General features: G+C 40.8%; 1 protein-coding gene across 6 annotated transcripts in view; it reads right to left on the bottom strand.

Annotated features, from left to right (window-relative positions):
* ZFYVE26 (zinc finger FYVE-type containing 26) overlaps nucleotides 1–18,675 on the bottom strand; it is a 51,167-nt gene that overhangs the window by 2,513 nt on the left and 29,979 nt on the right. For 4 of the 6 annotated variants that reach the window (XM_086747933.1, XM_086747936.1, XM_086747935.1 and 1 more), the window contains 15 exons: nucleotides 18,556–18,651; nucleotides 16,554–16,711; nucleotides 15,436–15,605; nucleotides 14,078–14,106; nucleotides 12,075–12,196; nucleotides 11,763–11,983; nucleotides 10,974–11,121; nucleotides 9,672–9,881; nucleotides 8,595–8,810; nucleotides 5,236–5,433; nucleotides 4,927–5,129; nucleotides 3,957–4,098; nucleotides 3,347–3,406; nucleotides 1,821–2,003; nucleotides 966–1,010 (listed from right to left, as the gene is read on the bottom strand). In XM_086747933.1, coding sequence (XP_086604059.1) covers nucleotides 966–1,010; nucleotides 1,821–2,003; nucleotides 3,347–3,406; nucleotides 3,957–4,098; nucleotides 4,927–5,129; nucleotides 5,236–5,433; nucleotides 8,595–8,810; nucleotides 9,672–9,881; nucleotides 10,974–11,121; nucleotides 11,763–11,983; nucleotides 12,075–12,196; nucleotides 14,078–14,106; nucleotides 15,436–15,605; nucleotides 16,554–16,711; nucleotides 18,556–18,651 — 2,201 coding nt within the window. The remainder of the gene's footprint in view (nucleotides 1–965; nucleotides 1,011–1,820; nucleotides 2,004–3,346; nucleotides 3,407–3,956; nucleotides 4,099–4,926; nucleotides 5,130–5,235; nucleotides 5,434–8,594; nucleotides 8,811–9,671; nucleotides 9,882–10,973; nucleotides 11,122–11,762; nucleotides 11,984–12,074; nucleotides 12,197–14,077; nucleotides 14,107–15,435; nucleotides 15,606–16,553; nucleotides 16,712–18,555; nucleotides 18,652–18,675) is intronic. The other 2 variants (XM_086747934.1, XM_086747937.1) reach the window with 1 other exon arrangement.

Raw genomic sequence — 18,675 nt, 5'->3', positions numbered from 1 at the left:
GAGTATGGCACAGACCAGATCCCAATGTAAAAGATGGACAGACAGCTATGTTTCTGTTTGTCTCTTGTGGAATCCTTTACTGTATCACCATGAAATTGGCATCAGGAATCTTATCTTGTGCATCAGTTTACCATATCCTCAGAGCAAAGAGTCTAAACCAGTCATTTTCTTCCATTACTGGTTCTAGAATAGCTCACATCTTTCAGTGATAGATCTTACATAAAGACAGAATGGAAAGCCCATTTTTCAATCTACATACAACAGTGAATTTGTCAGATGGAGCAAGAACAAAGGACAGTCACAAACCTTAATATTTTATTCCCAGCTATGCCACTGAGGATCTATGACAATCCACAAACACTGAGCCACAGCCTCTTCAACTATAACCATGCATCTACAGGTCACAGATTTATCTGTGACTCTCCAGTGGCTTGGCTAACAAAGAAACCAAGCAGTTTAGACCTCGCTTCCTCTAAGAAAAAAAGTATGTCAGAATTGGGGAAGTTTTATCATTTAACTCTCAATCACAATAGAAATAGAAATCCTGAAACAAAAAGCTGAAGTGGTCACCTTGGAGGTATGTTGATCCTCATTAGCTGTCGGCCATTACTAGAAACTTACATGCACCTGTGTGAAAAGTTGGATAACAAAACCAACACAGCCACCAATGCGCCTCCCTGAAATACTTTTCCTCCCACTGTACCAAATGCCTAGCCCTCGCTCTGAGGGCTGTCAAGGAACTAACAGGGATAACATCAGTCAGCTTCACGTCACAGCTCTACAGTCATAAACAGCACAGCCTTGAGGAATTCACTGTGATTTCTACAATCTAGAAAGCGGCCTTCAAAACTGTGGCTTAAGCGAGGATGAGAGAGAAGATGGTGAAAGAGAGCACGCAGGCTGCAGACCAAGACTGGGCTGTCTAGCTCTTGCTAAAGGAGTTTCTCTTCTGTACTTTTACTTACCTTGTTTTCATCACTATCCATATCCTGAATCAGATTATCGAGATCCTGTATCCAAAGAGGGGAAAAGGTGTTCACATGTAGAATAAATACAGTTTGCAAACATTTATCCCATCAGGGACCAAACCCCCGCACAGAAGAAGGGCAGCTAGATGGTCACATTGTCCCGCCTGTGAGTGCTACAGATGTAGAAAATACAAAGCCCAATTCTTGCCTTTGCCACAGCTTCTCCTGCCTGCCCTGTCTGTGGGTATCCCTACAGAATTCTATGAGCCTGGGAGTCCCTCATGAACATGGCTCACGTTATGTAAAATGAATTTGTAGGTTCTCTGCAGCCCAGCAGGAGTCGGCCCCTGTGGCCAACCCTGACCCAAGGGGTGGACTGTGTCCCCTAGCCTGATTAGCACAACAAACAGCTGCTCCTTCCTTCAGTGGAATGGAAAAGACACTGTGGAAGGCAAAGGGAACCTTAAAATTGTTTCCTACGGAGACAAGAGGTTTCTGCCTCCACACATCCTCTGTGTTAGCCAGGGAAGCCTTATTGAAAGGAACACCCCCACCCCAATCAGGAGCATTTGGCAGGATCCTGTGAAGCAAAGATTCTCTCTGCATCATGGGTACTCAATTTGGCAAGTGGAGGGTAGGAACACACTGCAGCTTCTCATTGTTTCCTTTCAGAGTAACTTGCATAAGGCAAATCATACACTCCCACCTTTAAACAACGCATGTAGTACAGAGCCAGAAGATATTGAAGGACTCACTAAAACGCAGCATAGGCACCAAAGAATGGTTTCTCTGCAGCCTGTATTCTATACCCCCATTTTACTTCAAAAAGAACACAATGCAGGACAGAATCACCTCAGCAGGAATGTTCTTGAACTCATTTAGACAGTTTAGGATAATGTTATCTCCATCATTTTTTGCTGCAACTCCAGACTCATTGACACACTTGAGGAGCTGCCGGATCTCACTGTACTTCTGCTGTTTCACCAGCTGCTTGGCCACTTTGCTGTACACTTCTGTAGCCTCCAGCTGGAAGTCCTAGAAGTAGTTGGAACATGAGAGCAGCACATTAAATGTTCTCAGCAGGTTTTCTTACAAGGAGTCTACACAACTGAGACAATCTCTCCTAAAGACAAGTTATCATGCCATACTCCAGAAAGTCAAAGCTGTTTTGGGGGCTTCTGATTTTCCAGTCACCACTGCTCAGGGCTGGCTTAAAGGTTTAGGATAATCTGTGTGGTAAAACTCAATTTTGCTGAAGAACAAGAGCACTGTTACTGCTTCCTTTTCAGGGGTGGTAAAAAAAAATAATTTTTATTTCTTCTGGCAAAAGATCTTTCCTAATTCCCTACCCACCTCTCCCTCACTTAGCAGGCTCACACTATATTCCTCCAGCCACCCCACCAGCAGCCACCCTTTGTATACCCCAAGAAACAGAAGGCACATGACCATTGTACACCTCCCACATAAGGAAGAGATGATAAAAGCTGCTGACTTCTCCTGCCATCAATGACACACGAAAAGAAGAAAAAGGAAGGAAACAGAAGTGATACTAGGCAGCTGGACTCGCTGCTCCATTTTTACTGGAGGGTAGTGACTGCTGTTGCTGCTAAGAAGTGCTACTTTTCCAAGGCTCTCCGTCTCACTACAAACAGGTGCTCTGCCTTGTACATCCCAACTTGAAAGAAGGAGCAGGGCCTGCCATATCCACAAATACCCTTTCAGAGTGCCACCTCTGTCCAGAAGCGGCCCTGCTATACCCTCTGTCCCAGACAGGAGGCAACTGCAAACAGCACTGCTTGAAGCAATATCTTTTAGCAGCTCCAAATACGTGGGTGAGAAACACACAGAAGAGTTTGGAGACTCATGAGCTATGCTGACTGATAAACACCTCAACTTCTACCCAGACATGAGGAAGGAGAGGTCCCCAGAGAGAGCTTCCAGTTAATTAGATTTGCTTTCTCAGCCAGGAGAATAGTGCAGAGATAGCCCTGGTCTTACTTCTTCACTGTGTTTTTGTACAGCTATCATGAACTACAGAGAACTACAAACTCAGAGCTCTCTGCTCACATCTGTGATTGTGGTTTGCCAGAGTTAAGTCACTGAACATGGTGCATAGCAAAGGAAAAGCTGTACTTAATTCCTTTGTAGGATACAATCAGTTTGGAAGTGTCCTACTGAACCACCTTCTTCATTTCCTTATGAAGCTTCCTCCAAATACATGGATATTTAAAACTTGAACTAGAGACTTTTCTCATAAGAGGTTTTTCTCTTAGGGGATTAAAAAATATTTTGCAAAAAACATGTTTCACTTAAATAATTGCTGCTTGCAGGAGTTACTTTTGTAATAATAGGGCTTGTTATATCAAGTTTTTCCATACCTGAAGGACTCTAAATGCAATCCCAAATCCCTCCTCAACGTTTTTGCCTTCCAACATGACCTGAAAAGAGAGGCACAGACATGTCTGGGGAAGTACCTTCCTTTTTCATTACATACAGTTAAATAATAATGCATTTCCAGATTTTGCCCAGAGGCCAAAAGACAATGCATTACTTCAACATAAAACAGCACCACCCCAACAAATAGAGCAAATATAGGGTCTGCTGTCACACACTGATTCCCTGTGGGACATTGGGCAAGTCACAGATGAAGCTGAGCTGAAATTAAGAAGGGTTACAATAACAGTGGTATTTGCCTTGCTTCAAAACATAACAGTATGTACAATCAAAAGGCACATTACTACTTGTATTTGGGATCCTCTGCCTCCGACAGTTTGAACTTTGAGGAGAGGAGCTGCAAGTTCTCATGTGTTCTCTGCTACTTTGAGGAAAAATATGAATTTTTCATAAACGGTAGGTTGCATACATGCACAAGTAACCTGCTCCTGGAAAATGCAAGAGCCTGCTCTACCCATCAAATATTTCAACCTGTGTATCAAGTTAGTATTGTTGACAAAAAAATAGAGCTGTGTTTGAAAGAACAATAAGCACCTTGCAAGCAACATCCATTTTCATGCTATTGTTTCCAAAGAGTGTGGGCAAGGAGGAACCTGTCATTTGAGAGGTTCCTGAGCTCTCGCATCGATGAAGGAACTTTGTTACTTCCATCTGCAGATCAACTGTACTGATGTGCCTAGACAGAAGAAAAATTCTGACTTTATTTTGAAATAGAGAAAGTGTCAATTATTATTTGTGTGAACTTAGTAATTTCTTGAATACATTTCAAAATAAGACATATTTTCAAACAATAATTATTTTAGTTACTTTTTAACTTTGTCTTTCATGTAGCCAAGTCTGTGGCAATGAGATACCTGTCAGATCTGTGCACTTAACATGCCTCACAAGCAGAAGGTGAGCACTTGTTTACATTATTTCAAAGAAGTGAGCCAGAGAATCTGTATCCAAAATGAATATCTGCTCCCTCTTTTCCACCTCATCACACACACTCCCCCCCACCTTTAAGTTAGAGTCTAGCCTAAAAAAAGAAAGAAAAAAGCCTCTAAGAAAACAAAGATATAGAGGCCCAAGTACATAAGAGATCTGACTAAATTTACCCTTCAACTGTTGAATACAGAGAGTCAGTTATGTCTGGCTCCTGTAACGTGTACATAGTTAAATGCTGTGAGTTAATCCCATTAGGCAGCTAAGCACCACAAAGCTGCTTGCTTTATAGAGAGGAAAGGAAGAGTAAAAGCAAGAAAACTTCTGGATTGACACACAACTGTCTATATGCTGTAGAGTTTTCATTGTTTTTTAAATTAAAGAAAGGTAGATGATACATAGACTGGTATTTTTAGTAGAAACAATTGCTCATCTTCTGGACTGGGCTGTTGGGGGAAAAGGTAATGAGAATTCTGTACTTGCAACTATGTCAAAGTCAGATTTGGGTCAGACACAGCTAGCATGTGTTAGCTAAAGCTAACTTAAATACAATATAACTTAGCTTCTTCTTTATAGATACCTCGACACATCTGTAGCAGACATTTTCTTCCGAAAAGTGAATGCAATTTTTTTCCTCCCTGAACTTCTTGAGACCTCCTGCAGATAGACTTTGAGATGGTCCTTGATCTTTAGAAGCCATGTCTGTCTGCCTCCCAGTTCAGTGTAAGACTTTGCTCCATGAGTGAAAAATCTAATGCAGGTCATAGCAGCACGAACATGATCCTAGGAGAAATATACTGAACACTAAGATGGACTGCAGTACACTAATCATTGTCTGTACTAAAGCACTCACACAAAGCAGACAAAGGCACCGACCCTCATCACTGACCTTCATGAACTGTTGCAGCTCATATAGAATATGGTAGTAGTTCTTCTTCTGCAGGTATTTGCAGGCTGCAATCAAGTAGACTCCCCAGCTCTCCAATCCTGGATCAATAGTTTCCAGCAAATTCTCCAACATATGCAGCTTTCCACCTTCATAGCTTGGAATGAAGATCCCTTCAATAAACACTTCTGATGGGGATTCCTATACAAGCATCAGAAAGGTAGTTTGAAGCAAAGCCACTGTGGCTTGTTGATTTTCATTATATGACATAAAGGAGTACTAAGTGACAGAGATCATAAAATTAATAAGTCATTTAGGCTGGAATGGATCTCCAGAGGTCATTTGGTTCAAACCTCTACTCAAAGAATGGCTTCCAAGTTAGGTCACACTGCTCTGGGCCTGCCCAGTCAAGTTCTGAGCATGACCAAGTAGGGCGATTCAGCAGTCTCTCTGACGCCCAGTTCCCATGTCTAAATATCCTCACTGCAAAAAAAGTATTTTCCTTATATCCAGTTAGAATTTCCCTTGCTCCAAACTGTGTCCACTGTCTCTTACCCTTTTACTATGCACATTCAAGATAAGCCTGGCTCTATCTTCTATATAATCACTCACATGGTAGCTGAAAACAGCACATAGATCTCCTTTCGCCTTTTCTTCTTCAAGCTGGAAAAACCTACCTCTGTCAGTCTCCTCATATATCACGTGCTTTACGTCCCTAACCACTTTGCTGGCCTCGCATTAGACTTGCTCCACTTTGACAATGTCTGGTTTGTATTAGGGAACCCCAAACTGGGCACAGTAGTTCAGATGAAACCTCACAAGTAGTGAGCCGAGGGGAACATTTACTTCCCTTGACCTCCTGACTATGGTCTTGCAACCACAGCTTCACATATTAATATTACTGTGAAAAGAAGCACATGTGACAACATGGCCTGTAAATATCTTTTAAAGACATGATACGGAGGGTTGTTTTTTTTTAAAAGCTCAGAGTAAGAAACAAGCTACAAAGCCTGTACACGTAAAATGTTTCCAACCAACTGCAAAATGTTTAATCAGAAGCCTAGTACCTTACAGCTTTGAGGTAACAAACCTTCTCTAGTTTGCATGATCACTACCAGTTGTCTTGTCCAAAATTTCCACATCCAATTGTATGCCTAGAGTATTTTCAAAGTCTGCTACTTAACTCGTGAAATTATTTCACTAACACTGCAAAAATATGCAACTTTTCTTTAAAGGTAAATTTAAACTGATATAAAGGACATATTTGAAAAACAAATTTAATATGCAGAGGAGTATATGAGCTTAGAAAGACTGATGATACAATGAGAAAGCAGAGCTGATATGCAGACTAAAGATAATGGAATTTGGTGTTTCAAGTGGTACATTCTCTATAAGAATTATTTCAAATAATAATAAAAAATAATCAGTAAATCAAACACAAGAACAGAAACTTAAAAAACAAAACTCCACACACTTATCAGCTTTCAAATTAGTGAGATGTTGTTCTGGTTTTGTTTGGGGGGGTGGGGGGGTGCTAAGGTGGTAGCTTCTGTAGGAAACTGCTAGAAGTCGCTCCCCTTTGTTCAGTGGGCTCAGCCGGGCCTAGGGCAGACCCGCTGCTGGCCAAGGCCGAGCCAATTGGTAGCAGAATGTCCCATGATAACACCTCTGAGAGAACGTATTTAAGAAGGGGAAAACAGGAGAAAAAAAGAAAGAGATGATGTGAAGAAGCTGAGCAGGGGCAGAGAGGGGGAGGCGTGAGCCTTGTGGGCCTTGCAGGCCTCACCCTCTGGCCTCCCGCCGGGCAGCCGACTGGGCCCAACTCGGTCCGGCCCGGCTGCAAGAAGTGGAGAGGAGATGAGAAGTGAATAAGATGTAAAAAGGATCCTGAGAGGCATCTGCCAGCCTGTTATGGGGAACGGCTGCAGATGCCAAGGTCAGTGAAGAAGGAGGGGGAGGAGTAATGCAGCTCCTGGCCAAGATTCCCCTGCAGCCTGTGGTGCAGCCCGTGGTGGAGCAGGTTGTCCCCCTGCAGCCCATGGAGGTCCACGGAGGGGCAGAGATTCACCTGCAGCCCATGAAGGACCCCATGCCGGAGCAGGTGGAGGCCTGAAGGAGGCTGTGGCCCGTGGAGGGCCCGCTGGGGCAGCTGTTCTGGAGAGACTGCACCCCATGGAAGAGATGACCCACGCCGGCGCAGTTTCAGGAAGGACTGTGGCCCGTGGGAGGGACCCCACGCTGGAGCAGAGGAGGAATGCGAGTTCTTCCCCCAATGATGAAGCAGTGGCGTAAAACAACGCACGATGAACTGACCGCGACCCCCATTCCCTCTTCCCCCTGTGCTGCTCGGGAGGGGAAGGTAGCAGACATAATGTTAAGCCTGGGAAGAGGGAGGGGTGGGGGGAGGTTATCTTGTTCCCTGTCTCATTCTCCTGCTAATTTTAGAAATAAATGAATAGTTTTCCCCAAGTCGAGTCTGTTTTGCCCGTGATGGTAACTTTAAGGATTTCTCCCTGTCCTTATCTCAAACCTCGAGCCATTTTTCCTTATATCATCTCCCCGTATTCTCTCGGAGGGTGGGGGGAGCAAGAGAAAGACTGCGTAGTCCGGTCTCGATCGGGGCTGAACTACGACAGATATAATGGATTCACATTTCCTAAGAAGCACTCTTAATGAATTAGCGAGAACTTTGTTGGAGTAATTTCTAGTTTTAATTGTAATTTAGCACCAACAGAACTGTTTTCTCCAGACATTCTCAACCCCTGCTATATTATGCAGTTTTCCTAATGGAGAACTGGGAACCACTTTTTGGCTTCCCTAGATTTCTGTCCTCTGGGACATGATCCTGTATTCCCTTACATTCCTAACAGTTACAGAAGTGCACGTGTCTGATTCAACAAACAATACCAAGAGACAGAGACACTGTGACAAAGTGCCTAGTGTTATCATCATGTTGGAATTCAAAAGTTTCCTTCTCTCTTCTGAACTGTATGATAATAATCTCAGATTTTCAGCTTTGTAGAAAAAAGACAAAGTGCTGTTCATGCAGGAACTCTACCCCCCCCCCCAAAAAAAAAAAAAAAAAAAAATCAAGCACTTTCTCCTCTCTAGAAGCCACTGTTTCAACACAACTGGGAAGAGAGATTAAACACGAGACAAAGATCAAAGTTTTTTTTTCATGTTGCTGAATTCTTGTCAGCCACTGGATAGTTTGTATAACATCATTTAGGACCTCAGAAAACTCCTATGCAGAAAAACATCCAGAAGGCTGCATAATGCTCATACCATCTTAGACTGGCCTTGAAGGCCTCTTAGCTACTCTTTGAATTTCAATTTAGGTGATGGCAAATTAGATTACTCACCTTATTTAACAAGTGAAGCAGTGCTTCTCTCATACAGTCATGCCTCATGTAAAAGCTTATTATGGCTAGATTAGTGCCATAACTATGCAAATAGAACAAGCACTCTTGATAGTAGCTGTTGTGTTGAATCTTCCCCTCACACATCATCTCCAGAGACAAACTTCTTGTTCTCAGTGTTGCTTCAAGTTCCCTCAATGTGGCAAAGTAATCATCATCCTGCCGTTAGAAGACAGAATCAGTGACAGGTGATGAGCAAGAGGAAAACTTTAATTTTCAGTTAGATCTTGTCGCTCAGCCCTGAAGGATTTCTGTTATCATTGTTTTTAAAACAGATATTGCTTTAGAGGGGTGACAATCCAGTAACGCTTTTTATAAACACTTACATTGGAACCCTGCTATCAACAGAGGTGCTGAATATTGCTGCAGCTAGCATGGCTGTTTCCAGGGACAGACAGGAGGCTTATTTATTTAAACACAATTCCACTGTCAACAGCTACTTCAACTGCCTAGTTCAAACAGGCTTTTTATTCTCCTAAAATAGGTACTACTAAGAGGTCTTTTATCATTATGACTCTACAGTTACTTGGTACTAAAAGTAATTTTTTTGGTACCTAATCAGAACTTCCAGAGCTAATCTCAAACCGTGCAAAAGTGCTTTTTGACGACGAAAGGAGAGTGGGACAGCATTTGTAAATTCTCCTTTAAATTCCTGCAAAGTTATCAGAGTTTCAGCAGAAAAATGGCACCACCACAGCATCACACCATTTTATTGGCGTTGAGTTTAGCTTCCTCAGACTGTAGTAATAACATGTTAACCAGTATAGCTTCCTTCCCCTCCACTAAGTATATCCCAAGTTACTATAAATTCCTGTGGTCTGGTTCTCAGCTGCCAATTCGCCATCATGAAACAGCTAACAAATTTCTCAACAACATTCAGTTTGCAACATGCAATCACGACGAAAGAAGGAAAAAACTTAACACCTGATATTGTAACATGCATTGCTGTAAGATGTGTATTAAAACATCATTACTTGGCTTTGCTATAGCCCTTCAGAGCAGACAGAACAGAAGACTTACCGCAATGAGTATGGGCTTCACTGTGGACTCCAAGTACTGTATCACATCCTGAACCAGCCTTGAACCATGGTTCAGCTGGTTTAGATCCATAGGTGGCTTTAAACATCGGTTAAATTTCTCTCTTGCTGAACTTAAATTCCCAGCTTTAAGGCAAGCCATGCCCCACGCATGCCATGCTCCACCTGGATCCAATCCAGACTTTGTAGAAACCTAAATTCAAAATTGTTTGTTAATATTGCAACACAGTCCCAGTACAGAAAACAGGAAAACTGGCTTATCACACAGTCTGTGATTGTCACCTTTCACTTCCTAGAGCACATTTCTCATTAATAAGAAAACATGAAAAAGCTAGTGCTGATTATTTCCATATTAATGGCACAAAATGCCAAGTACCAAAACATCCACAATCTCCAAATGTGGAAGTATTTTTTACTGTACAAGTTTAAGCAACTATTTATCTGGGACATTTCAGTTCAGCAGTTTTAAAACTCAGGACATTTTCACATCCTCTTTTCTAAAGCAGATAATTTTTACAGAGCAGAATTCATCAGGTTTGTGGTTAAAAAAAAAAAAAAAAAAAAAAAGGAAGCATCAGAAGATGTTCACAAACCACCAGGATCAAATTTATTCCTGATTTTCTTTAGTAGACCAGCTGCCTTTAAACATGAACCATTTTTATTCAAATAGGTCATCTATTCCTGCTGTTTATTGCCCATTAAAAATCCTAATCCTATTTGTAGTATCATAATCTTGTTCTTAAACTGCAATGCCATAAAACAGAGGCTTACAAAACCCCAGGAGCAGGAAGAAGTCAGAATATGATAAAGCACATCAGACAAGCTCTGACAGATGGAAATCAGCAATGGTGGCAAATCTAAGTAAATGCTCGGGAATGGCACCTTACTAATGTCTGCTGTGGGATTTCAGACAAATGAAATCAAACTACCAGCTTCAGATAAAGTCCTGCCACTATGGATGTCTCAGATCTTCTACTGGATGCAAGATTCCTCCATTTAATGACTTTCTTGCAGTTAGTCCATTCCAATTTTAACTGTACCAGGAAAAAAGGCTCCTACCCTTTGTTCCAGCAGCCTGCTGCACAGCAGAAGGACTTTGTCTTCTCAGAATTTTTTTTTTAGTGTTCAGAAAATTATTTCTTTCTTGTTTGAAAACTTAATCACAATTTGTAACTGTTTAAATATTGTCCATTTCACACATCATACCCATCTGAACTCAGGAGGGAGAAAACCAAAAGCCATTACAGAAGCATTACCAACACTGACATCCCTCCATTGCCATTACCTCTATAGCTAGTTGATAGTACTCTGCTTCTAGAAGCTGATTTCTTAATCTTGTTACTGCTGCTGGGAGAAGAATTTGATCCAAAGATGGTATTGGACGGTAGGCAGCAGCAACCAAAATATTCAGCACATCCACTTTGCTGATGTAGCTAGGAGAGAACAAAGAAGTTAAACAAATACATACACTTTCACTATTATCGTACATTTAAAGAACTTCATGTTAAAGGTAACTTTTAGAATAGTGGTTCCTAATCATCAGTATACCACGTTTCTCTCTCCATCACACTATCCTATTCAGACTGTTTTTATTGGGTTTTTGCCACGTTTAGGGGAACACTGGCAGAGGCTGATTGCAGACACCAGCTGTATGTTAACAAATCAAAACAGTACATGTGAAGTTTATATATTACACCTGCCACCCCAAGCTCTGCAGGACAAAACTTGAGGAAAGTGTAAAATGCTCATTCTCAGGAAGAACAGGTTTAAAATCCTATATTGAAATATAGATTGAAAGCAGATACACAATATCAGAAGTAAAATATTTACACCAGTCTTTGTGAATTATTTCTCCCTACTCCGAGAATTTTCTCAGTAATTAATATATAGTCATATTACTTGAATTTCTACTAGTTGAAATCTTACATTATTCTCACATTACGAACTTTTTTTCTTGTTTAAAATGTCCACAGTACAATCACAAACCAACACTCTTACCCTCCACTCCCCAGTAAAAAAAGATAACATTCTTGACAATCTCTCAATACATCCTAGTGAACATCTGATAAATCACCTGTCACAGAGAGCTAGATCCTGGCTCCTTCCAGCTTTTACAAACATCATTTTGGCACTGAAGAGCAATTGTTTCATGATGTCCATAAGGAGACCAGCATCCACCTCAGGATTAGTGAGACCTTGGGACAACTTGCAGCAGTGCTCTATCAGTTGGTGGCCACACACTATGCTGTCACTATGCAGACTAAGGATGGCAATACACAAGGAAGAGCTGGGAGCCTGACAATTTGAGGAAAGACAGACAAATATGGGTATTGAGGTAGTTCTCCAGGGAACTGCTTATATTGGACTCTCTTTCTCCAGACCCCACCTGTTCATAATAAAATTCACTGCGTACAATTTCATTCTCCTCTTCATTCAGTGAAAAAGTCCATTCAAGCTCAGTTGCCTTGGGTATTTGCACCACCGTGGAATACTCATTATTACAAGCTTCTGCAGCCAAAAAGAAAACACCAGGTAGAATCACTGTACAAGAAGCAACAACCCTGGCTAAGGACACATAATGCAGAGTATTTCTACACTCCTGTAAAACAGCCATCTGTAATCCTCTCGTTATGCCACTTCATGCCAGGATCACATGCTCAGCACACAGATTACAGAAACATTTCCATTCCTCAGCAGGCTACTAAATTGTACCTCAGCTTACCCTCACTGTTACCAACACCCTGTCACCAAAAACTGGCTCCAGCAACATGTCTTCAAATGAATATCCAACTCTTATCCCACTGGACATCAAGCGACCCCCTCTCTTTAGCTTTCCCTCAGGCTAGTTACTAAATATTTCTGAGCAGGAGGGAAGTGGAAATACGAGAGCTGTGGGTTACAGCTAAAAAGGGAAACTGAAAAACCAGTTGTAAAAGAAAGGGTAAATTGACTTAACTGTCTATATCTTCTTTTTATAGAATTTGGGTTATTTGAACATACGGACTAGCAGCATTAAGACAAAAGATTGTGAAAAGATGAGCTAACTCCTTATGTAGTGTTCTCATATAAAATAGTACTGCAGAAAACTGGAGTTTTGATCAAGTGATTCAAGAAATTTCATTTCTGTGACAAGTCTTTTTCTTTCGTCTAGAACAAGGAAATTTCTGTTTTGAAATTAGTAACCCAGAAAAGCTACAAATTAAATATTGTCTCTCATCTGAGTGCAGCTGAGAACATACAAGCCCTCTGATACTCAGCTTATGATTGCTAAGAAATGGAGAATAATGCTCATTTGCTACTTCTTTCCCTGATCACCTTCCTCTTTCCCTGGAAAAAACTTTAAAAAAAAGTCTTCACTGTTCTAGATTTCACAGAATGACTGTTAGAGTGTTGAGTAACTCTAAAACTGTAGGGTGAAGTAAAAAAAAAAAAAAAAAAAAAAAGAAAAAAAAAAGAAAAACAAAACACTATTTCTAAATTTAACTGAAAATTGGAATAAAAATAAACCAGGCTTGAAAACATTTGATAAGCCTTCTTTACAGTCTCATCAGGTAACTTAGAAAAGCAGAATAAACCGCTTTCTCTCTTAAATCTGAGGATTTCCATACTGTTCTTACTCACTCTTACAAAATAAATCATATGGGCCCAGTGATGTTTAGCAACGCTGCAGGCAAAGAAAAAGATCTAACCAGAAGCAGCAGCTCGGAAACTGCATTTCAGCTGTTTCAGTCTTGTAATAAAGGCAGCAGTAAAGCAAATGGAAAAAGGAAAAATGGCAAATAAAGAGTCAACTAAATTTTGTTATTATTCCTGAAGTGTTATGATATTAGATCTGTAAATTAAAGCACTGAACAGAAATTACTAGTCCATATTCACACAACCAGCAACAGGAATGGAACTCAGGATACAACCAGACCCATGAGAGGGGCCTCATCCTGTGCCACCCCGAGCCAGCGTGGGGTATCAAACACGACAGCACACTGCAGTGGTATTCAGAGTTGTACTGTCAAAGTTTGTAAAAAGAGGATCACCCACCACAGCTCTGTAGCAGGCTAATTAATTCCTACTCATACCACAGCCTCTCACTGACTCTTTGTCATATGCAAAGTGCACTCCCCAACTGTTGTCTTTCAGTTCCTTCCTTTAGTCCCTAGCCAGTATGTTCAATAATGGCTCAGATTGCTCTCCTAAACGTCAGTTTCCATCCACAGAAGCTTGGAATGCTTTATTTCAGCCTGCACATGTAAAAATCGTCAGTGATATTTTGTAACCGAAGTTTTGATCACCCTTCAGCTGCAATTAGATGTATTGGCTTCCGATCTCTAACTCTAAAGTGCTAATCAGGCACTTTAAAAAAAACCTTAAGTTTAACATTACTCCATTCCTTACCTTCTACTTGGTCCTGATCTTCTTTTCTGCTGTAATAAAATGACAGAAAGAAACATCATGCCTACTCCAGCACATTGGGGAAAACATAGTTTTAAAAGAGAGATCAATATGGCTGGCCTTTTCAGAACACTCTGCTGTAAAAATCTAACATCTCTCCCTCCCTTCCTTCTCCAAACCACTACCCTGCCCCACCCCTCGCTGCCTGGAAATGTACGACCCTGCCTCTGCATTGTTGTATTTCAACTACACTGAGTAATTATTTCTTATAACCTTCTGTAAGAATAGTACTGTTGCACACATCATAAAAAAGCAGACACTGACAACAAGAACTGCCCTATATCAGAATATGTCAGAGCTCAAATGAAGTTTTTGGCATCCAGGCCTCTGTCCTTTAGTTGGTTTTGATACACAAATAGGGCAAGTATAAAAAAAAAAATCCAAAACCCAGACAGTTAAGCAATTAAAACATGACAGATGGCATTCAAGCTCACTGCTAGGCTCTGCTGACCTAATCTGGCAGTGTAAGCAACTATTTTGACGCAAATTGTTTTAGTCAGAGGTGACTGCTTGTTTTTTCAGATCTGCACAGTACTCCTCTTTTCCTAGCAAGCGTGCTGATATTGCCGTAGCAGATACTGCTATCTGCAGGCTTCTAGGGAAAAAGGAAACACAGCTGAAACTGCAGCTGAAAAGAGTCAGTTCTACTCTCTGTGACTTTCTAAGCCTGCTGATACAGCTATCACTCAGTAGTATCACTGCTGATACTACTAAAACTCCCTCTTTTCAGCTGCACTTTTCACCCCCTGGCTTAACATACGTACAACAAATTTCAGTCCAATTCTCAGCTTAAAGCAAACACGTCATGAAAATCTGTCATTACAGCTGTCCCTTTTATTAAGGGCAGTTTCAAAGCCTATCTAATCATGAACTTGCTTTTGAATCCCCAAAGGTTCAAGAAGTCATCATCAAGGGATTATGAAATAACATTAAAACACTGGTACGCTCTGCAGAGCTAGTCAACATGTAATGTTAATCCAGGAGCCAAGTAAACTACCAGAAAGTTTGTCACACTGTAGTAGTTTGTGCTGAATATGTTTTGCATCAAAACATTAAATTATTAGGTTAAACAATCAATTGATGCTTAAAGAAATAAAGACTTTGTTGGCTGGCTCTGCAGCGTTCTTTCTAATATGAAAAGTAAGCCGGAGCATAGGCACATCCTTATCCAACAGCTGGAGGCCAAAAAGCTGATGTTATTATAGTACCATGATAAGCCCAAATGCTTATTTCTCTCTCATTCCATTTGTGTACTCTGCTGCATATATGAAATTGAGGAGAACAAGACTGGAAGGACTTACATGCTTGTGTCGTGTACCAAGCCAGGCAGATGTTCTCTGTTGTAGTAGCCATAGCATTGATCACATACACGAGACAGATTTTCTCTGCAAGCTTCTACTGCCATTTTCTTGGTGGAGCAAGAGCTGCACACCAGCCTGCCACAGCGTCTGCAGTGATGGCGTCTGTTAAACTAAGCAAATGAGGTCACGGATGAGCAACAGAAAGAATTTACTGAAGTCCCCTCCTATACCTGCCTCCACTCATGAGTAAAATTACACCATTTGAAGAGAGGAACCATCATGCACAATAAGGCTTTTGAGAACTACGTGATCATTGATTCTCATTGTTACAATTCCTTTCTGAAGAGGGCATGGCAAATAAAAGAAAAAAAAAAAAAAAAGCAAAACAACCCAAAACCCAGAGGTAGGTATTTAAAACATGCTTGCTGCAGTCTTGGGCTTTCCACTATTTAAACTGTCCCAATTTTGACCATAGCACTAATTAGATCATCTCTTGGAAAAAGTTCGCAACTGTAGACTGTCCTTCTGACACCACCTTAGTAATTTCCAAATTCAAAAGCAACAAATACTTTGAGAAAACAGTACTGTTTCTAAGCAACAGAAGATAAGAGACGGCCAACACATCCACAAAACTCAAAATTAATCTACTCCCTTAGAGCACCAATGCAGTTAGCTCAGGTACTCTATGAAATAACAGGTTTTAGAAAAGTGTAAACAACAGCAAAGATTACATTTTCTATATCGGTAATCTGAATTATCTGATGTTCCTGTTATTTCCTGCCAGCACAGTCAACTAGACAGCCTTTTGAAATATTAACACTGCTACTACTACACATTTTTGAGATCTCACAGTTGTCTCCTCTCTGATGAGCAGATTTCCTCTTCAGGCTCTGTCACTTCACAGGAATCTGCAAGGAGCTAACTGTTGTCAGTCTCCTCAACCACACTAAATAGAAATTAATGGTTAAATATCGAAGGACTGGCAATCTTGTCAGGCCTGCACTGATGCAGACAAACTCACTAAAGTGGCTAGTGTCTCTTAGGAAATAGACTATGAGCAAGTGTTCATACTAAGGTCACAGTTTGAGGAATGTCTGGACTTTGTTTTTGTTCCTTACCATAGTAAAGCGTTCAGTTTTGCAAACCATACATATCGTTTCAGTGTCATCAGGTATCCATAGCTGCTTTGGCGGCGGCTTCTCAGGAGGCACAAATTCTTGATGAAACAAATTCTGCTGCAGACTTCTGTCCCTGAGACTTGCAGGTATGGTGACTCCTTAAGAAAAGCCAGGTCAAGAAAAACAAGGAACAAGATTTAAGTTGTTTAATGGAGTCTTGAATACCAGAAAACACTCCAGACTTACTGAGGCTATAAGATCTTTCTGGCTCACAAGATGACTACCATTATCTTTCAACCAGGCATGGCAGAATAATATTGTGTAAGGAATATATATGCTTTAAGCTAGAATTGTAAGACTGCAAACTTATAGTGCTTCAATACTTATTAACAGATGTTTACCATACTTATTAACAGATGTTTACCATAAAGAAGTATAAGACAACTTGTCAACATCTTTTCTTGTATCATAAGTGGAGACTTAGAGGAGGAAGATAAAAAATGCCCCACTATACAGACAACAAAAAGTGATAGAGCATAAAATCTAATCTTAAGGATAGCCAGTGTTGACATTCCTGAAGACTGAGACGTTTCTTTGTTATCTCAGGAGAGGTGTGGTACAGCTAGCAACATCATATCCCTCCCTATTCTGGTCCCCTTTACAATCTGCTGGGGGGAAATCAGTGCAAAGAGGAAGGAGTTTAAGTCTTTGGCCTTCGGGATCTTTGACCTTGCCAATGAAACACTCATTCAATCAAGTTTACAGTATTGGGTAGGCTTTTAGTTCATATGATGTGAGCCATTTACACTACAGGCTAATTAAAAAGTTCAACATGTCATTGCAGCCCGGCAAGCCACCTTCTGTGTACATGAACACTTATCTAAAAAAATTTAAAAATCTCCATTCCAATACAGCTAACTCATGCTTATCCAAGCAGATACTGGATTGCAAAGGAATATTAGAGGACAATGCATTCAAGTTTTGTAACAACATACAGGTATTAAGCTGACCATTATAGAATCATAGAATCATTAGGGTTGGAAGGGACCTTTAAAGGTCATCTAGTCCAACCCCCCTGCAAGGCTCTGAGGAGACCAGGTCAAGAAAAACAAGGAACAAGATTTGAGTTGTTTAATGGAGTCTTGAATACCAGAAAACACTCCAGACTTACTGAGGAGTAAGTACCTAAAGGGGGCCTACAGGGAAGATGGCGAGAAACTCTTTAGCGGGGCCTGTTGTGATAGGACAAAGGGTAATGGTCTTAAAATAGAGGGAGCTAGATTCAGACTGGAGATAAGGAAAAAAAAAATTATAATGAGGGTGGTGGAACACTGGAACAGGTTGCCCATAGAGGTCGTGGATGGCCCATCCTTGGAAACATTCAAGGCCAGGTTGAATGGGGCTCTGAGCAACCTGATCTGGTTGAAAATGTCCCTGGTCATTGCAGGGGGGCTGAACTAGATAACCTTTGAGGGTCCTTTCAACCCAAAATATTCTACGAAAAAAAGTTACTGAGTAAAGAATAGGAAGATAGGGAGAACTACCACAATGGTGGGCTTTCAGACAAGCTCTGCTTCTATAACCAGACAGTACAGAAGTCAAGACACAGAAAGATTAACCTGCAGCACCATTAATCTGCTAGCAAACTAACTGTGGCAAAGAGATAATTTTAATTTTTTTTTTTTCCTGCAGATTAAGTCCTGTTTCCCATGGTCAGTTCAGGTTTGTTTGTTTTGTTTTTTGTAGGGTTTGAAATGGAAAGGTTTTGTGCTGATTTTTCAGACATTTTGTAGATACCCACCAAAAATCAAAACAAAGCCATACACCTTTTGTTCCCCTTTAAATTTTCTTTTAATTAGGCCCAAAATATCCAACTGTAGAGACCTACTAACCTGCATTAAATACAACCCAAGTTACTATTAAGCTGTGGGACACACAGGAGAAAGGGAGAAAACAAATAAGAACAGATTGAAAGAAAATGGCACCAAGGTCTTAACCTCACCAGTAAAGCTGACAGAAGATAGTTCCGATGATCCTGATTTAGATCCTTCAGAGTCCAATACCTGATTGAGACTTTCTTGGATACGTATCAGAGAACCTAGGACAAAGGGAAGGAAAAAAG

The sequence above is a fragment of the Chlamydotis macqueenii genome, chromosome 5 (genome assembly GCF_036417535.1).
Source record: "Chlamydotis macqueenii isolate bChlMac1 chromosome 5, bChlMac1.mat, whole genome shotgun sequence".
Lineage (NCBI taxonomy): Eukaryota > Metazoa > Chordata > Aves > Otidiformes > Otididae > Chlamydotis > Chlamydotis macqueenii.
The sequence above is the reverse complement of the archived record's forward strand: the minus strand, read 5'-3'. Positions and strand labels throughout refer to the sequence as shown.